This window comes from Oncorhynchus tshawytscha, linkage group LG13, assembly GCF_018296145.1.
Source record: "Oncorhynchus tshawytscha isolate Ot180627B linkage group LG13, Otsh_v2.0, whole genome shotgun sequence".
NCBI lineage: Eukaryota > Metazoa > Chordata > Actinopteri > Salmoniformes > Salmonidae > Oncorhynchus > Oncorhynchus tshawytscha.
Genome location: NC_056441.1, coordinates 67,663,439 through 67,683,824, shown reverse-complemented (window position 1 = coordinate 67,683,824; position 20,386 = coordinate 67,663,439). Strand labels below are relative to the sequence as shown.

The window sequence follows — 20,386 nt, the reverse complement described above, 5'->3', positions numbered from 1 at the left end:
TTTGCCATGCTCAGATTCTTTAAGGTTAAGACAAGGCCTATTCTATATTCTTTAAGGCCTTTTATAAACTGGGTGGTTCGAGCCCTGAATGCTGATTGGCTGGCAGCCGTGGTATATCAGACCGTATATCTTTTTACTGCTCTAATTACGTTGGTAACCAATTTATAATAGGAATAAGACACCTTGGGGGTTTGTGGTATATGGCCAATATACCATGGCTAAGGGCTATATCCAGGCACTTTGCAGCTTGCATAAGAACAGCCCTTAGCCTTGGGATATTGACCATACACCCCCCCTCGGGGCTTATTGATTCTCTAAAACACCTTTTTTTAGCAAGTTGTTTGCGAAGACGTTGAATCGAGATGCAGTGCATTTGGAAAGTATTCAGACTTTTCCACATTTTATGTTACAGCCTTATTCTAATGTATCCTCATCAATCTACACACAAAACCCCACAAAGCAAATGACAAAGCAAACAGATTTTTTTAAATTTTTGCAAATGTGTATATATATTTTTTTTTACATAAATACCTTAAGTACTCAGACCCTTTGCTATGAGACCCTAAATTGAGCTCAGGTTCCATCAAGTTTCCATTGATCATTCTTAAGATGTTTCTACAACATGATTACCTGTGGTAAATTCAATTGATTGGACATGATTTGGAAAGGCACACACCTGTCTTTATAAGGTCTCACAGTGCATGTCAGAGCAAAAACCAAGCCATGAGGTCGAAGGAATTGTCCTTCGAGCTCCGAGACAGGATTGTGCTGAGACAGATCTGAGGAAGGGTAGGTACAAAAAAACATTTCTGCAGCATTGAAGGTCCCCATCATTCTTAAATGGAAGAAGTTTGGAACCACCAAGACTTTTCCTAGAGCTGGCCGCCTGGCCAAACTGAGCAAGTAGGGGGAGAACGGCCTTGGTCAGGGAGGTGTCCAAGAACCCGATGGTCACCCTGACAAAGCTCCAGAGTTCCTCTGTGGAGATGGTTCTCCCATCTCTGCAGCACTCCACCAATCAGGCCTTTATGGTGGAGTGGCCAGACGGAAGCCACTCTTCAGTGAAAGGCAAAACAGCCCACTTGGAGTTTGCCAAAAGGTACCTAAAGACTCTCAGACCATTAGAAACCAGATTCTCTGATGAAACCAAGATTGAAATATTTGGCCTGAATGCCAAGCGTCACGTATGGAGGAAACCTGGCACCATCCCTACGGTGTAGGATGGTCATTGCAGCATGATGTGGGGATGTTTTTCAGTGGCAGGGACTGGGAAACTAGTCAGGATCGAGGGATAGATGAACAAAGTACATAGATCCTTGATGAAAACCTCCAGAGCGCTCAGGACCTCAGACTGAGGCGATTGTTCACGTTTCAACAGGACAACGACCCTAAGCACACAGCCAAGACCATGCAGGAGTGGCTTTGGGACAAGTCTCTGAATGTCCAATCTAACATCTCTGGAGAGACCTGAAAATAGCTGTGTAGCGATGCTCCCCATCCAACATGACAGAGTTTAAGAGGATCTGCATACAAGAATGGGAGAAACTCCCCAAATACAATTGTGCCAAGCTTGTAGCGTCATACCCAAGAAGACTCTAGGCTGTAATCGCTGCCAAAGGTGCTTCAACAAAGTACTGAGTAAAGGGTCTGAATACTTATATAAATGTGTTTTTTTATTTTTATACATTTGCAAACATTTCTAAAAATCTGTTTTTGTTTTGTCATTATGGGTATTGTATGTAGATATGGGGGGGCCATATCTATTTTAGAATAAAGCTAACATAACAAAATGTGGAAAAAGTCTAGGTATGAATGCTTTCCAAATGCACTGTATTTGACAGGTTTGACTTATATACATTGTGTAAAATTGTTATGACAGTTATTGATAAGGGAGATGTTGTCTGGAGAGAATATGCTCAAGAACGCACATCACTTCCCATAGAGATGGGTTAAACATTTAACTCCACACACAGCAAATACCTGATATACAGTAAAGCACACTCCCTTAGTCCTCCTTGACACAGTCTTCTTCTCAGGCCAACTGTTCATGTTGAGTTGTTACAACTCCAGTAAAATCTGCCATACATGCTCTATCCAGGTATTTTATAGAATTTCAATACTAGAAATGTTTAAAGCATTGACCCATACTTGTACACGTATCTAATAACTTATATTACAGAATATTGTGGTTTTATCACATTCATGTATACTGAGAATATATTAATCTTAATTAGGTAGTTGGAATGTATAATGCTAGGCTGTGTTTGTTCAATGGCTGAGATTTCTGGCCTTTAAATATTCTTCCCTTAACTCAAAGGCCCAGTGCAGTCATGTGATTTTCCTGTGTTCTGAGGTTGGAATAATACTGTGAAATTGATCATGGCCATTCAGTGTAAGAGCTTTTTTTTGTTTTGTTTTTTGCATCGAACAAGAATTTCCATCACAGGTACATATTTGTTACCCAGAAATAATTTGATAAAGGTCCAATGCAGCCGTTTTAACACTGTTCTCATCGTAATGTAGTACCACAGCTGAGAAAATTCACATTTAAACTTATCTAGTGCTGTCAGTTTTATTGAGTAAATGACTGACAATCCAGTCACATTTGAGCACCAAATATTATAGTACACACCATACATGAAACTTTAGTTATCCAACCCGCCTAGATACATTTGTTTTAGGATTCAACTGGAATTATCTTGAACCAAACTTGCTCCTGTTTCAAATGTTATCATAACTGAATACACGATATCAAACTAACCATCTGATACATCTGGGGCGGCAAGGGTAGCCTCGTGGTTAGAGCGTTGGACTAGTAACCGAAAGGTTACAAGTTCAAATCCCCAAGCTGTCAAGGTAAAAATGTCGTTCTGCCCCTGAACAGACAGTTAAACCCTTCATTGAAAATAAGAATTTGTTCTTAACTGACTTGCCTAGTTAAAGGTTTTTTAAAAAAATGTATAGATGCATTGTTTTTATTGCAAGACAACCAAAACGCTTCACAATACTTAACCACAAAATACAGCATGGAGAAATATTACATTTATAACGTGGTTCCACTTCCATACTGTATCTCTCAATGAGTAACTTATTTAAATCACATGTTTACATAACATTTAATTCCATTAGGTCCTCCTGTCCTGTTTACAATCTCAAAAACAAAACTGCTATAGTATTTTCCCCCTTTAAAAAGACACTTGAGGGATCCAGTCACACGCCACATGATGGCTGCCACCACCACCCCTTCAAGACAAAGTCCATTTTGGATGGCCCATGGCATTACATTTATCCAGACTCTGACAGTAAACTTCTGGCAATTATCATCCGCATCACTTCATTTGTTCCTGAAAGGAAATATAAAAGGGTAAACCGTCAGTAATTTGTCAGTGCAACAACAGTACCTAATTTTATAAAGAGATGTGCAGTACCATTCAAATACTAATAACCACCTGTTACAAAGCAGAGTTTCAGAAGGACAGCTTTGTCATGGTAAGCAAGGTATATACATACCCTCCAGTATCTGGTGTACTCGGATGTCCCGGACAAACTGTTGAACAGCGTAGTCTTTGAGGTAACCGTATCCACCATGCATCTGGAGTGCCTGGTTACAGATCTGTTGATTGCAGAGATACCTGTGTGTGTGAGAGCTGTCCAGCTACATCTGATAGACTACATCATTACCAGTGTGCAAAAGGAGACCACTTACTGTAAAACGTCCATTAAATGTTGAGTCTCCAAGCATTGGTCTCTTAATGGCCGGGCATTGTTTCACATTTTAGCAAATAAACACTGGCCTATAATAAGCTCTGGGTCCCAAAAAAGTATAATTGTCTGCTGCAGTGGAATTTCACTGCATTTCAACCTTGCATGTCAAAACAAGTCTGCTGCAGTTTAAGAAAATACACACCCAGGCTAATGGAGGGTTTTACAGTAAATACTCATAAGTATTTTCATAAGAACCATTTTAAGAGATAATATTGACTCACGTTGAAGCACTCGTCAGTGACAAAGAGTTTGGCCATGGAGCAGAGGGACACAGCGTCAGACCTGCTCTCCTGCAGTGCCACGGCAGCCTCGCGTAGCAACAGACGTGATGCCACTAGCTTGGTTGCCATCTCTGCCAACTTAAACTGCAGGAACTACAGAAGGAACCCAGAATCAAATATCCTATTGGATTACTAAAGGTCTTTCCCAATTCAAAGCCGTAGACTTGATGGGATGCTTACCTGGTTGTTGGAGAGAGCCTCTCCAAACTGCTTGCGTACTAGTAGGTGATCTCTCGCCAGCTGTACACATGCATGGGCCGCCCCAAGAGAACAAGAGGCTGCAGGCAGATAAACCCAATGTAAGTTAATGTAGCTGAATTGGTTGTGTTTTCAAAACCTGTGAATAAAATGGGTTAAGCAAAAACGACTTAAAATAAATAAAATCAAATAACAAACGATTGAAACAAAAGGTAAATCTGGTGCCATCTCACCAATATTGATCCTGCCTCCGTTCAGGCCTCTCATAGCAATGTTGAAGCCCTGTCCCTCCTGACCCAGCCGATTGGTCACTGGGACGTGGCAGTCCTCTAAGATCACTGCTCTAGTTGGCTGAGAGTTCCATCCCACCTGGAGAGAGAGGAGAGGCCTCAGTTGGAAAATCACTGCATCCCTCAGGGACTCAACTATGGCCCCTGGTGGACATGGCTTCACTTGGTTAATGTCCTCATGTCTACAGACCATGTAAGTTTGTAGGTTCCTGCTTTACAGTTTAAGACATAATGATTGTATTCAAAATTACCAATTTAAGACAATACCAACATCAATCAAATGCCAGCTACCTTCTTCTCCTTCTTGCCAAAGCTGAGTCCTGGAGTGTCTTTCTCCACCACCACACAGGAGATCCCCTTGGGACCTTTCCCTCCCGTCCGACACATTACTATGTACACGTCTGTGTCTCCTCCTCCACTGATGAAGGCCTGCAGTAGGACACATACAGAGTGAGACAGGAACTTCCACTTTATATCACGATTTATTCGATCAGCTATAGTATGGAGATGAATTAAAAACAGTACCTTGGAACCATTGAGGATATAATGGTGTCCTTCCAACTTTGCAGTAGTGAGTAACGAAGCAGCATCACTGCCACTGCCTGAAACGTGAAATGAGATTCAATAAGACAAAAAGATTCAGAAATAAAACTACTTCATAACCACATTACACAGGTTCATGGTGTCAATGCATGACACACTATCATATACTAGAAAGATGAAGACAAAATACCAACCTGGTTCAGTGAGACAATAAGAGGCAAACTTGTCCATCGTACAAAGCTCAGGGCAGAACTTCTCCCTCTGCTCGGTGTTGCCGAAGGTGTCAATCATCCAGTTACACATGCTGCACAGAAATGAGCATCCATTAATGAACACCCCATACTCAAGTTTTCATAACAAATCAGTAAATTGGCCTTTTTGGACGCCCATTACATTGCATTCCACTTTTACTTTCTTCTCCAACACTGTTTTTGCATTATTTAAACCAAATTGAGCATGTTATTATTTATGTATTATAATAAGTTAAAATAAGTGTTCATTCAGTATTGTTGTAATTGTCATTATAAAATATTTATATATATATATATATATCAAATATAAAATCGGCTGATTAATCGGTATCGGCTTTTTTTGGTCCTCCAATAATTGGTATCGGCGTTGAAAAATCAGAATCCTAAATCATCGTAATCATAACCAAAAATCCCCTATAGGCAATTGACTACATATTAATTTAAAGCAGGGGTCTCTTGAGCAGACCCTTTAGAGAGGTTGAATGTTGTGGTGATTGCTGGCATTGGCCAGGCCTTACTTATGAATGCTGATGTAGGCTGTGGTGCTGACACAGCCTGTCGATAACGCCTCAAAGATGACCGAGGTGTCCAGGCGAGACAGGCCAGATCCCCCCACCTCCGGCTGTACATAGATCCCCCCAAACCCCAGCTGGGCAGCCTTTCGCATGGTCTCCACCGGGAAGATTTCCTGAACAATAAAAAAAATATGCTTTTTACATTCAAACAAATGCCCTTACACAAAAAGGGGATGAGTGATTGCAGAGGAGGCTGGTGGGAGGAGCTGTAGGAAGTCAGGCTCATTGGAATGGCATTGATGCAAAGGAGTCAAATGTAGTTTCCATATGTTTGATACTGTTCCATTTCTTCCATTGACATGGATGGGTTGAAAGGGAGTCCGATTTTAAAGTGGCTCAAAAATCTAGCTAAACAAGCTGCACTGCACAGTAGTTAGTACCTTTTCATCCCACTCAGCCATGTGTGGAGACATTTCATGGGCTGCGAAGTCAAATGCCATCTTCTGAAACTCCTTCTGTTCATCGCTGAGGCCATGAGCAGCTGCAAGGTGGGAGTTAAGAATAGTGTCACGCATGGCACATACTGAATAAAGCCTAGTGGTATAAGACAATGATAATACTGTAGAGTAAGGTAAAAATGACCAGAATCCTTTTAAACATACTATTTCTCTTCATGTGAAAAAGTTCAAACAACCATTGAACATGACACACGCCCTTTCTTTACATCCATCCAACTCAACGTAGGTCAGGCCAGAACAGTGTTGCCATGTTCTGGCCAAATTGGGCTACTTTGAAAACGATGTCGCATGTGAAAATGTATTGTTAGAAGGTTGCAGGTTTTTGGGCTATTTCTAAGTTGCACTGCAGCCACCATGGTATTTCTCTTAAAAATATATACAGTACCAGTAAAAAGTTTGGACACACCTACTCATTCAAGGGTTTTTCTTTATTTTTAATATTTTCTACCTTGTAGAATAATAGTGATGACAAAACTATGAAATAACACATATGGAATCATGTAGTAACCTAAAAGTGTTAAACAAATCAAAATATATTTTATATTTGACACTCTTCAAAGTAGCCACCCTTTGCCTTGACAGCTTTGCAGTCTTGGCATTCTCTCAACCAGCTTCATGAGGTAGTCACCTGGAATACATTTCTATTAACAGGTATGCCTTGTTATGTATTTTTTGAATTTCTTTCCTTCTTAATGCATTTGAGCCAATCAGTTCTGTTGTGACAAGGTAGGGGTGGTATACAGAAGATAGCCCTATTTGGTTAAAGACCAAGTCCATATTATGACAAGAACAGCTGAATAACGCAAAGAGAAATGACAGTCCATCATTACTTTAAGACATGAAGGTTACATCTGCTGCAGAAGATGCGTTACCTCTGCTGCAGAAGATGCGTTCATTAGAGTTACCAGCCTCAGAAATTGCAGCCCAAATAAATGCTTCATTGTTACTTGAACTGACACATCTCAACATCAACTGTTCAGAGGAGACTGGGTGAATCACGCATTCATGGTCGAATTGCTGAAAAGAAACCACTACTAAAGGACACCATAAGAAGAGACTTGCTTGGGCCAAGAAACACGAGCAATGGACATTAGACAGGTGGAAATCTGTCATTTGGTCTGACGAGTCCACATTTGAGATTTTTGGTTTCAACCGGCATGTCACTGTGAGAGCATCCATTCTCCTACTCAGCATGTGTGGTTCCCACTGTGAAGCATGGATGAGGTGGTGTGATGGTGCTTTGCTAGTGACACTGTCTGTGATATATTTAGAATGGGCCTCAATGGCCTCAATGAAACTGACATTAAATGTGGAGAATTATAAATGTGCCTCTGTTGGCCATAAAGTAGCCAATTAATATATATGCCACTATCGGTTACTATTTGATACAAGAAATATGTTCGCCACTGGTGCCCTGTGCTCTTCACAGATGAAAGCAGGTTCACACTGAGCACGTGACAGTCTGGAGACGCCGTGGAGAACGTTCTGCTGCCTGCAACATCCTCCAGCATGACCGGTTTGGCGGTGGGTCAGTCATGGTGTGGGGTGGCATTTCTTTGGGGGCCGCACAGCCCTCCATGTGCTCGCCAGAGGTAGCCCGACTGCCATTGGGTTCCTCCTAATGCAAGACCTCATGTGGCTGGAGTGTGTCAGCAGTTCCTGCAAGAGGAAGGCATTGATGCTATGGACTGGCCCGCCCATTCCCCAGACCTGAATCCAATTGAGCACATCTGGGACATCATGTCTCGCTCCATCCACCAACGCCACGTTGCACCACAGACTGTCCAGGAGTTGGCGGATGCTTTAGTCCAGGTCTGGGAGGAGATCCCTCAGGAGACCATCCGCCACCTCATCAGGAGCATGCCCAGGCGTTGTAGGGAGGTCATACAGGCACGTGGAGGCCACACACACTACTGAGCCTCATTTTGACTTGTTTTAAAGGACATTACATCAAAGTTGGATCAGCCAGTAGTGTGGTTTTCCACTTTAATTTTGAGCGTGACTCCAAATCCAGACCTCCATGGGTTGATACATTTGATTTCCATTGATCATTTGTGTGATTTTGTTGTCAGCACATTCAACTATGTAAAGAAAAGTATTTAATAAGAATATTTAATTCATTCAGATCTAGGATGTGTTATTTTAGTGTTCCCTTTATTTTTTGAGCAGTGTATATCAGACCATCTATCACGAGTATGACAAAAAAATACAATTATGGTAACCAGTTTGTAATAGCAATTAACGCACCCCAGGGGTTTGTGGTATACGGCCAATATACCAATGCTAACAAATGTATCCAAGCACTCCGTGTAGGGTCATGCTTAAGAACAGCCCATGGTATATTGGCCATATACCATTCCGCCTTGTGCCTTATCATAGCAGTCAAATGAGTTAAATCGACATCCATTGATTTTTTAAATTTATTTTTTTAAAATCTTTTTCAAATTGTCATGTCATACATAGCTCCCAATAATTATTATTAGTGGTCGACCGATTAATCTGAATGGCCGATTAATTGGGGCCAATTTCAAGTTTTCATTATGATTGGAAACCGATTTTGCCGTTGTTTTTTTTTAACACCTTTATCTCATCTTTATTTAACTAGGCAAGTCAGTTAAGAACACATTCTTATTTTCAATGACGGCCTAGGAACGGTGGGTAACAGCCTCGTTCAGGGGCAGAACGACAGATTTTCACCTTGTCAGCTCGGTGGATCCAAACTTGCAACCTTACAATGAACTAGTCCAACGCAATAACGACCTGCCTCTTGTTGCACTCCACAAGGAGACTGCCTGTTACGCAAATGCAGTAAGCCAAGTTAAGTTGCTAGCTAGCATTAAACGTATCTTATAAAAAACAATCAATCAATCATAATCAATAGTTAACTACACATGGTTCATGATATTACTAGATATTATCTAGCGTGTTCTGCGTTGCGTATAATCTGACTGAGCGTACAAGTATCTAAGTATCTGACTGAGCGGTGGTAGGCAGAAGCAGGTGCGTAAACATTCATTCAACAGCACTTTCGTGCGTTTTGCCAGCAGCTCTTTGTTGTGCGTCAAGCATTGCGCTGTTTATGACTTCAAGCCTATCAACTCCCGAGATGAGGCTGGTGTAACCGAAGTGAAATGGCTGGCTAGTTAGCGCGCTAATAGCATTTCAAACATCATTCGCTCCGAGACTTGCAGTGGTTGTTTCCCTTGCTCTGCATGGGTAACGCTGCTTCGAGGGTGGCTGTTGTCGTTGTGTTCCTGGTTCGAGCCCAGGGACGAGCGAGGAGAGGGACGGAAGCTATACTGTTACACTGGCAATACTAAAGTTCCTATAAGAACATTCAATAGTCAAAGGTTAATGAAATGCAAATGGTATAGAGGGAAATAGTCCTATAATTCCTATAATAACTACAACCTAAAACTTCTTACCTGGGAATATTGAAGACTCATGTTAAAAGGGACCACCAGCTTTCATATGTTCTCATGTTCTGAGCAAGGAACTTAAAAGTTAGCTTTCTTACATGGCACATATTGCACTTTTACTTTCTTCTCCAACACTTTGGTTTTTGCATTATTTAAACCAAATTGGACATGTTTCATTATTTGAGGCTAAATTGATTTTATTGATGTATTATATTAAGTTAAAATAAGTGTTCATTCAGTATTGTTGTAATTGTCATTATTACAAATAAATGTTTTAAATCGTCCGATTAATCGGTATTGGCTTTTTTGGCCCTCCAATAATCGGTATTGGTGTTGAAAAATCATAAATCGGTCGACCTCTAATTATTATGACTAATTTTGCTTCAAACGTCGTTATAAAAGTTACTAAGATATTCCTTCTTAATTGGCTCGATAACGTTATGGAAAAAGGTTGTATTGTATAAATGTAGCAACTTGTCTCTTGCTGAATTTTTTTTTTTTTTTTTTTTAGCTGTAGATGGCAACCCTGGGACTGAAGCCCACCTCAAGACTGCTTCTCAAATTACTGCCTCGCCTGGTTCACCAACTATTTCTCAAAGAGTTCAGTGTGTCAAATCAGAGGGCCTGTTGTCCGGACCTATAGCAGTCTATGGGTGTGCCACAGGGTTCAATTCTCGGGCAGACTCTTTTCTCTATATACAGTGGGGCAAAAAAGTATTTAGTCAGCCACCAATTGTGCAAGTTCTCCCACTTAAGATGAGGCCTGTAATTTTCATCATAGGTACACTTCAACTATGACAGACAAAATGAGAAAATAAAATCCAGAATATCACATTGTATCAAATCAAATTTTATTTGTCACATATACATGGTTAGCAATGTTAATGCGAGTGTAGCGAAATGCTTGTGCTTCTAGTTCCGACAATGCAGTAATAACCAACAAGTAATCTAACTAACAATTCCAAAACTACTGTCTTATACACAGTGTAAGGGGATAAAGAATATGTACATAAGGATATATGAATGAGTGATGGTACAGAGCAGCATAGGCAAGATACAGTAGCTGAAATCGAGTACAGTATATACATATGAGATGAGTATGTAAACAAAGTGGCATAGTTAGTGGCTAGTGATACATGTATTACATAAGGATGCAGTCGATGATATAGAGTACAGTATATACGTATGCATATGAGATGAATAATGTAGGGTATGTAAACATTATATAAGGTAGCATTGTTTAAAGTGGCTAGTGATATATTTACATCATTTCCCATCCATTCCCATTATTAAAGTGGCTGGAGTTGAGTCAGTGTCAGTGTGTTGGCAGCAGCCACTCAATGTTAGTGGTGGCTGTTTAACAGTCTGATGGCCTTGAGATAGAAGCTGTTTTTCAGTCTCTCGGTCCCAGCTTTGATGCACCTGTACTGACCTCACCTTCTGGATGATAGCGGGGTGAAAAGGCAGTGGCTCGGGTGGTTGATGTCCTTGATGATCTTTATGGCCTTCCTGTAACATCGGGTGGTGTAGGTGTCCTGGAGGGCAGGTAGTTTGCCCCCGGTGATGCGTTGTGCAGACCTCACTACCCTCTGGAGAGCCTTACGGTTGAGGGCGGAGCAGTTGCCATACCAGGCGGTGATACAGCCCGACAGGATGCTCTCGATTGTGCATCTGTAGAAGTTTGTGAGTGCTTTTGGTGACAAGCCAAATTTCTTCAGCCTCCTGAGGTTGAAGAGGCGCTGCTGCGCCTTCTTCACGATGCTGTCTGTGTGAGTGGACCAATTCAGTTTGTCTGTGATGTGTATGCCGAGGAACTTAAAACTTGCTACCCTCTCCACTACTGTTCCATCGATGTGGATAGGGGGGTGTTCCCTCTGCTGTTTCCTGAAGTCCACAATCATCTCCTTAGTTTTGTTGACGTTGAGTGTGAGGTTATTTTCCTGACACCACACTCCGAGGGCCCTCACCTCCTCCCTGTAGGCCGTCTCGTCGTTGTTGGTAATCAAGCCTACCACTGTTGTGTCGTCCGCAAACTTGATGATTGAGTTGGAGGCGTGCGTGGCCACGCAGTCGTGGGTGAACAGGGAGTACAGGAGAGGGCTCAGAACGCACCCTTGTGGGGCCCCAGTGTTGAGGATCAGCGGGGAGGAGATGTTGTTGCCTACCCTCACCACCTGGGGGCGGCCCGTCAGGAAGTCCAGTACCCAGTTGCACAGGGCGGGGTCGAGACCCAGGGTCTCGAGCTTGATGACGAGCTTGGAGGGTACTATGGTGTTGAATGCCGAGCTGTAGTCGATGAACAGCATTCTCACATAGGTATTCCTCTTGTCCAGATGGGTTAGGGCAGTGTGCAGTGTGGTTGAGATTGCATCGTCTGTGGACCTATTTGGGCGGTAAGCAAATTGGAGTGGGTCTAGGGTGTCAGGTAGGGTGGAGGTGATATGGTCCTTGACTAGTCTCTCAAAGCACTTCATGATGACGGATGTGAGTGCTACGGGGCGGTAGTCGTTTAGCTCAGTTACCTTAGCTTTCTTGGGAACAGGAACAATGGTGGCCAGCTTGAAGCATGTGGGAACAGCAGACTGGTATAGGGATTGATTGAATATGTCCGTAAACACACCGGCCAGCTGGTCTGCGCATGCTCTGAGGGCGCGGCTGGGGATGCCGTCTGGGCCTGCAGCCTTGCGAGGGTTAACACGTTTAAATGTCTTACTCACCTCGGCTGCAGTGAAGGAGAGACCGCATGTTTTCATTGCAGGCCGTGTCAGTGGCACTGTATTGTCCTCAAAGCGGGCAAAAAAGTGATTTAGTCTGCCTGGGAGCAAGACATCCTGGTCCGTGACTGGGCTGGATTTCTTCCTGTAGTCCGTGATTGACTGTAGACCCTGCCACATACCTCTTGTGTCTGAGCCGTTGAATTGAGATTCTACTTTGTCTCTGTACTGACGCTTAGCTTTTTTAATAGCCTTGCGGAGGGAATAGCTGCACTGTTTGTATTCAGTCATGTCACCAGACACCTTGCCCTGATTAAAAGCAGTGGTTCGCGCTTTCAGTTTCACACGAATGCTGCCATCAATCCACGGTTTCTGGTTAGGGAATGTTTTAATCGTTGCTATGGGAACGACATCTTCAGAAAACATTTGGGAACGACATCTTCAGAAAACATTGTAGGATTTTTAATGAATTTATTTGCAAATTATGGTGGAAAATAAGTATTTGGTCAATAACAAAAGTATCTCAATACTTTGTTATATGCCCTTTGTTGGCAATGACAGAGGTCAAATGTTTTCTGTAAGTCTTCACAAGGTTTTCACACACTGTTGCTGGTATTTTGGCCCATTCCTCCATGCAGATCTCCTCTAGAGCAGTGATGTTTTGGGGCTGTTGCTGGGCAACACGGACTTTCAACTCCCTCCAAAGATTTTCTATGGGGTTGAGATCTGGAGACTGGCTAGGCCACTCCAGGACCTTGAAATGCTTCTTACGAAGCCACTCCTTCGTTGCCCGGGCGGTGTGTTTGGGATCATTGTCATGCTGAAAGACCCAGCCACGTTTCATCTTCAATGCCCTTGCTGATGGAAGGAGGTTTTCACTCAAAATCTCACGATATATGGCCCCATTCATTCTTTCCTTTACACGGATCAGTCGTCCTGGTCCCTTTGCAGAAAAACAGCCCCAAAGCATGATGTTTCCACCCCCATGCTTCACAGTAGGTATGGTGTTCTTTGGATGCAACTCAGCATTCTATGTCCTCCAAACACAACGAGTTGAGTTTTTACCAAAAAGTTCTATTTTAGTTTCATCTGACCATATGACATTCTCCCAATCTTATTCTGGATCATCCAAATCATCCAAAGTTTGCTCTCTAGCAAACTTCAGATGGGCCTGGACATGTACTGGCTTAACCAGGGGGACACGTCTGGCACTGCAGGATTTGAGTCCCTGGCGGCGTAGTGTGTTACTGATGGTAGGCTTTGTTACCTTGGTCCCAGCTCTCTGCAGGTCATTCACTAGGTCCCCCCGTGTGGTTCTGGGATTTTTGCTCACCGTTCTTGTGATCATTTTGACCCCACTGGGTGTGATCTTGCGTGGAGCCCCAGATCGAGGGAGATTATTAGTGGTATTGTATGTCTTCCATTTCCTAATAATTGCTCCCACAGTTGATTTCTTCAAACCAAGCTGCTTACCTATTGCAGATTCAGTCTTCCCAGCCTGGTGCAGGTCTACAATTTTGTTTCTGGTGTCCTTTGACAGCTCTTTGGTCTTGGCCATAGTGGAGTTTGGAGTGTGACTGTTTGAGGTTGTGGACAGCTGTCTTTTAAACTGATAACAAGTTCAAACAGGTGCCATTAATACAGGTAACGAGTGGAGGACAGAGGAGCCTCTTAAAGAAGAAGTTACAGGTCTGTGAGAGCCAGAAATCTTGCTTGTTTGTTATTGACCAAATACTTATTTTCCACCATAATTTGCAAATAAATTCATTAAAAATCCTACAATGTGATTTCCTGGATTTTTTTCCCTCATTTTGTCTGTCATAGTTGAAGTGTACCTATGACGAATATTACAGGCCTCTCATCTTTTTAAGTGGGAGAACTTGCACAATTGGTGGCTGACTAAATACTTTTTTGCCCCACTGTATATCAAGGATGTCGCTCTTGTTGCTGGTGATTCTCTGATCCACCTCTACCCAGACGACACCATTCTGTATACATCTGGCCCTTCTTTGGACACTGTGCTAACAAACCTCAAAACAAGCTTCAATGCCATACAAAACTCCTTCCGAGGCCTCCAACTGCTTTTAAATGCAAGTAAAACTAAGTGCATGCTCTTCAACCGATTGCTGCCCGCACCCTCCCACCTGACTAGCATCACTACTCTGGACGGTTCTGACTTAGAATATGTGGAAAAATACATACCTAGGTGTCTGGTTAGACTGTAAACTCTCCTTCCAGAGTCACATTAAGCATCTCCAATCCTAAATTAAATCTAGAATCGACTTCCTATTTCGCAACAAAGCCTCCTTCACTCATGCTGCCAAACATACCCTCGTAAAACTGACTATCCTACCGATCCTTGACTTCGGCAATGTCATTTACAAAATAGCCTCCAACACTCTACTCAGTAAACTGGATGTAGTCTATCACAGTGCCATCAGTTGTCAGCAAAGCCCCATATACTACCCACCACTGTGACCTGTATGCTCACGTTGGCTGGCCCTCACTACATATTTATCACCAAACCCACTGGCTCCAGGTCATCTATAAGTCTATGCTAGGTAAAGCCCTGCCTTATCTCAGCTCACTGGTCACCATAGCAACACCCACCCGTAGCACACGCTAAAGCAGGTATATTTCACTGATCACCCCCAAAGCCAACATTTGCTTTGGCCGTCTTTCATTCCAGTTCTCTGCTGCCAATGACTATGATTATCGAAAACTTCAATAAGCATTTCTCAACGGCTGGCCATGCCTTCCGCCTGGCTACTCCAACCTCGGCCAACAGCTCTGCCCCCCCGGCAGCTCCTCGCCCAAGCCTCTCCAGGTTCTCCTTTACCCAAATCCAGATAGCAGATGTTCTGAAAGAGCTGCAAAACCTGGACCCGTACAAATCAGCTGGGCTTGACAATCTGGACCCCCTATTTCTGAAACTTTCCGCCGCCATTGTCGCAACCCCTATTACCAGCCTGTTCAACCTCTCTTTCATATCGTCTGAGATCCCCAAGGATTGGAAAGCTGCCGCAGTCATCCCCCTCTTCAAAGGGGGAGACACCCTGGACCCAAACTGTTACAGACCTATATCCATCCTGTCCAGCCTATCTAAGGTCTTCGAAAGCCAAGTCAACAAACAGGTCACTGACCATCTCGAATCCCACCGTACCTTCTCCACTGTGCAATCTGGTTTCCGAGCCGGTCACGGGTGCACCTCAGCAACACTCAAGGTACTAAACGATATCATAACCGCCATCGATAAAAGACAGTACTGTGCAGCCGTCTTCATTGACCTTGCCAAGGCTTTCGACTCTGTCAATCACCATATTCTTATCGGCAGACTCAGTAGCCTCGGTTTTTCGGATGACTGCCTTGCCTGGTTCACCAATTACTTTGCAGACAGAGTTCAGTGTGTCAAATCGGAGGGCATGCTGTCCGGTCCTCTGGCAGTCTCTATGGGGGTGCCACAGGGTTCAATTCTCGGGCCGACTCTTTTCTCTGTATATATCAATGATGTTGCTCTTGCTGCGGGCGATTCCCTGATCCACCTCTACGCAGACGACACCATTCTATATACTTTCGGCCCGTCATTGGACACTGTGCTATCTAACCTCCAAACAAGCTTCAATGCCATACAACACTCCTTCCGTGGCCTCCAACTGCTCTTAAATGCTAGTAAAACCAAATGCATGCTTTTCAACCGATCGCTGCCTGCACCCGCATGCCCGACTAGCATCACCACCCTGGATGGTTCCGACCTTGAATATGTGGACATCTATAAGTACCTAGGTGTCTGGCTAGACTGCAAACTCTCCTTCCAGACTCATATCAAACATCTCCAATCGAAAATCAAATCAAGAGTCGGCTTTCTATTCCGCAACAAAGCCTCCTTCACTCACGCCGCCAAGCTTACCCTAGTAAAACTGACTATCCTTCCGATCCTCGACTTCGGCGATGTCATCTACAAAATGGCTTCCAACACTCTGCTCAGCAAACTGGATGCAGTTTATCACAGTGCCATCCGTTTTGTCACTAAAGCACCTTATACCACCCACCACTGCGACCTGTATGCTCTGGTCGGCTGGCCCTCGTTACATATTCGTCGCCAGACCCACTGGCTCCAGGTCATCTACAAGTCCATGCTAGGTAAAGCTCCGCCTTATCTCAGTTCACTGGTCACGATGGCAACACCCATCCGTAGCACGCGCTCCAGCAGGTGTATCTCACTGATCATCCCTAAAGCCAACACCTCATTTGGCCGCCTTTCGTTCCAGTACTCTGCTGCCTGTGACTGGAACGAATTGCAAAAAATCGCTGAAGTTGGAGACTTTTATCTCCCTCACCAACTTCAAACATCAGCTATCTGAGCAGCTAACCGATCGCTGCTGCTGTACATAGTCGATTGGTAAATAGCCCACCCATTTTCACCTACCTCATCCCCATACTGTTTTTATTTATTTACTTGCTCTTTTGCACACCAATATCTCTACCTGTACATGACCATCTGATCATTTATCACTCCAGTGTTAATCTGCAAAATTGTAATTATTCGCCTACCTCCTCATGCCTTTTGCACACATTGTATATAGACTCCCCCCTTTGTTTTCTACTGTGTTATTGACTTGTTAATTGTTTATTCCATGTGTAACTCTGTGTTGTCTGCTCACACTGCTATGCTTTATCTTGGCCAGGTCGCAGTTGCAAATGAGAACTTGTTCTCAACTGGCCTACCTGGTTAAATAAAGGTGAAATAAAAATAAAAAATGACTAGAACAAATTTCAAAATTCAATGAAGCTGGAGACATATCTCCCTCTCTAACTTTAAGCATCAGCTGTCAGAGCAGCTTACCGATTACTTTTCCTGTACACAGACAATCTGTAAATATTCCTATATTGTTACTTATCCTCTTGCTCTTTTGCATCCCAGTATCTCTACTTGCACATCATCATCTGCACATCTATCACTCCAGTATTAATGCGAAATTGTAATTATTTTGCCTCCATGGCCTATTTATTGCTTTACCGCCCTACTCTTCTACATTGACACACACTGTATACAGATTTTCCTATTGTGTTGTTTATGTGTAACTCTGTGTTGTTTTTGTCGCACTGCTTTGCTTTATCTTGGCCAGGTCGCAGTTGAGAACAAGTTCCCATTTACAACTGGCCTACCTGGTTAAATAAAGGTGAAATAAAAAAGACAGGGGCATAGTACACACACCCCTGCCTCAGAGAGGTCGAAAGGAGCCATGGCTGACCAATACGAATCAAGTGGCTGTCCTCAAGCAGGCCTGCCTGTTCACCAGCATGCAATCTCAAAATTCATATGGTTAAAATACATCAACACAAAAACAATTTGAAAATCTTGTTTGATGAGGAGTTGCTACAGCAATGATTACTTTATGTCAGTTATGAACAGAAAACAGGGCCTTATACCAGACATGTTTAAAGTGAAGAAATTAAGAGTTGGCAATGAGAAGCAGTTTGGTGCTGTCAACAATGGAGAAGAGGGACCACTGGACCTGCAAGACCTTATAACATTATTCTCACGCAAACTCTTCAATGACGCCCTTCCACAAATTGTCCTAAAACACCAACTATACACAATGGTTGGACCCAAGTGGACATGTGTAACAGTATAACTTTAGACCGCCCCCTCGCCCATACCCGGGCGCGAACCAGGGACCCTCTGCACACAACAACAACAGTCACCCACGAAGCATCGTTACCCATCGCTCCACAAAAGCCGCAGCCCTTGCAGAGCAAGGGGAACTACTACTTCAAGGTCTCAGAGCAAGTGACGTCACCGATTGAAACGCTATTTAGCGCGCACCACCGCTAACTAAGCTAGCCGTTTCACATCCGTTACACATGCAGCTGAGTGACTTGAGGGAACAGGGGAGGTGTTGATGTTCCAGCTGGGCTTTGACGCGGAGGTCTTTGGGTTGGTGTTCACTGCAGACAACAAGGCTAAAGTCCTGGCCAGGGAGGAGGGGAGATGGACACTGGGCACAGTAGAGAAGATCCTGGAGAAAGTGCTGCCCTTCTGCAACAACCTGAGCTTCAACAAATACAAAATGCTCAAGGAGTTTCTCTTCACATGCTTAGAGAACGCAACTGGTGAAGTCATGGGTTCTGACAGGGATGCTTGCAGTTCTAGCTCTTTTTTTTTCTTCTTTTTTTTATTTCACCTTTATTTAACCAGGTAGGCCAGTTGAGAACAAGTTCTCATTTGCAACTGCGACCTGGCCAAGATAAAGCATAGCAGTGTGAGCAGACAACACAGAGTTACACATGGAATAAACAATTAACAAGTCTTGGGGCGGCAGGGTAGCCTAGTGGTTAGAGTGTTGGACTAGTAACCGAAAGGTTGCAAGTTCAAATCCCTGAGCTGACAAGGCCCCTGAACAGGCAGTTAGGCCGTCATTGAAAATAAGAAAATAATGGTGTAAAATAAAATATTTTCAGGTTTCATTAAATAAATATATATTTTTTAAATACTGTATCAACACGACTACTTTGGCTTCAAAATAAGGATCGAGTACAACTTGACCACCAGAGGTTACATTGCTACTTAGGTAGTATAACGTTAGTTGTTACTGTCTGTCGTTAATAACTGTGGTCAATATGACTAGCTAGTACTTAAGTAGGAATGCATTGCTGGAAAATGCACACTAGGCAATGAAAAACAAAACACTAACGTTATCTGCAGTCAGTTACACGTAAACTCACTCAATTGTGTACATCGCATTGGTCCGTACAATTGACCTTATTTTAGCGCCTAAAAAACGTAATACTTCCAGATCAACTGTAATGTCAATACCATTGTAAAGCACACGTTCTCCCCTTTCCAACAAAATAAGTGACATGACCTGAACGCTGCCCGTTTCTGCATGATTCAAGCAGGCAATGAGCCCCGTCGGGTCTTTTTAAAAATGGCGGGTGTGGAAGCGAAACTAATGCGTGATAGTAAGAAGGAGAGATGTTGTGTGGGAAAATTGCTTTTTTCACTCGATCTGTCCAACTTATCACCTTATCGCCTCTAAAATGTAAATAAAACACTATAAAGAGTTTATATAATGTGTGATTACATACCTATTTGAAGGTTTGTGTCGAATTTGAATCTGGTTTTTAGGACGGTGCTAAAGTGATCCTCAGAAGTAAACAGTTTTTTTGAGAGTCGTGATCGCTTACAGTGACGACGCAAAATATGACTAGGTATCCCCCCTTACCCCCGTCACTGTCCATTTCTTGTTTTTAAACGATTAGAGAAGTGCTACACCAGGTGGAGAGAGATTGTAAGACAGAAATAGGTTGCTTTATGCGTGGTGAATGTTACGACATGACACGTCACGATGTAACGGAGGGTCAGTTTTTCAACTTTTCTCCAATACTATAGAGCCATTACCATGTCGATCAACGCATGAATAGAAACCTAGTTCACACCCCCGATTTTGAAGTCAACATAGTCCCATTAGTTTTCTTTGTAGCCTCGTTTGAATGTCGCGGTTGCGCACATTTGTACGGAATGGGGTGAGTTTACGTTACAGTACTCAGCTAACGTTAGCTAGTTTAGATAGCTATTCAGCTCATCCCAACTAAGCTAACGCGTCAGATGGTTAGTAGTGCAAGTCTGGAATTACTCTACCAACGATTTGGAAACCAAAAATGCTTACGGTCAATACACGAAGCTATTCCTCGTCTCTGTGCGCTGTTAAATATTAACCGTCGACTTCTGCCGATGCATGAACTCAGTCTGACAACTCTAGATAACGTCCCCATGGCCATGTTGGTTATTGGTTATATCACGCTGCTGCTGTAGGGAAATGTAGTTCCATTACGCAAGATACGTGTAGTTGTTATATTGGGTTGCTTGCTTAGTTTTTTTCTATACTTTT

General features: G+C 43.1%; 1 protein-coding gene across 2 annotated transcripts; it reads right to left on the bottom strand.

The window, feature by feature from the left end:
* Positions 1–2,959: 2,959 nt before the first annotated feature.
* Positions 2,960–20,299, bottom strand: acad8 (acyl-CoA dehydrogenase family, member 8). Of its 2 annotated transcripts, none has more exons than XM_024442953.2 (11): positions 20,165–20,299; positions 6,284–6,384; positions 5,847–6,016; positions 5,272–5,381; positions 5,060–5,136; positions 4,826–4,963; positions 4,478–4,613; positions 4,227–4,324; positions 3,987–4,139; positions 3,511–3,613; positions 2,960–3,344 (listed from the first exon to the last, which is right to left on the bottom strand). In XM_024442953.2, exons 1-11 carry the CDS (start codon positions 20,274–20,276, stop codon positions 3,286–3,288), a joined length of 1,257 nt encoding a protein of 418 aa, XP_024298721.1. In that variant the 5' UTR covers positions 20,277–20,299; the 3' UTR covers positions 2,960–3,285. The 2 variants fall into 2 exon arrangements, with proteins under 2 accessions (XP_024298721.1, XP_042152162.1); XM_042296228.1 differs by lacking the exon at positions 20,165–20,299 and adding an exon at positions 19,584–19,761.
* Positions 20,300–20,386: the final 87 nt, after the last annotated feature.

Excerpts from the sequence above, each read along its gene's own strand:
- acad8 (XM_024442953.2), bottom strand. The coding sequence starts at position 20,276 with ATGGCCATGGGGACGTTATCTAGAGTTGTCAGACTGAGTTCATGCATC. Across the intron at positions 4,964-5,059 it reads ATATCCTCAATGGTTCCAAG|GCCTTCATCAGTGGAGGAGG; the intron begins GTACTGTTTTTA and ends GTCCTACTGCAG. Across the intron at positions 3,614-3,986 it reads TCACTGACGAGTGCTTCAAC|ATCTGTAACCAGGCACTCCA; the intron begins GTGAGTCAATAT and ends TGCAATCAACAG.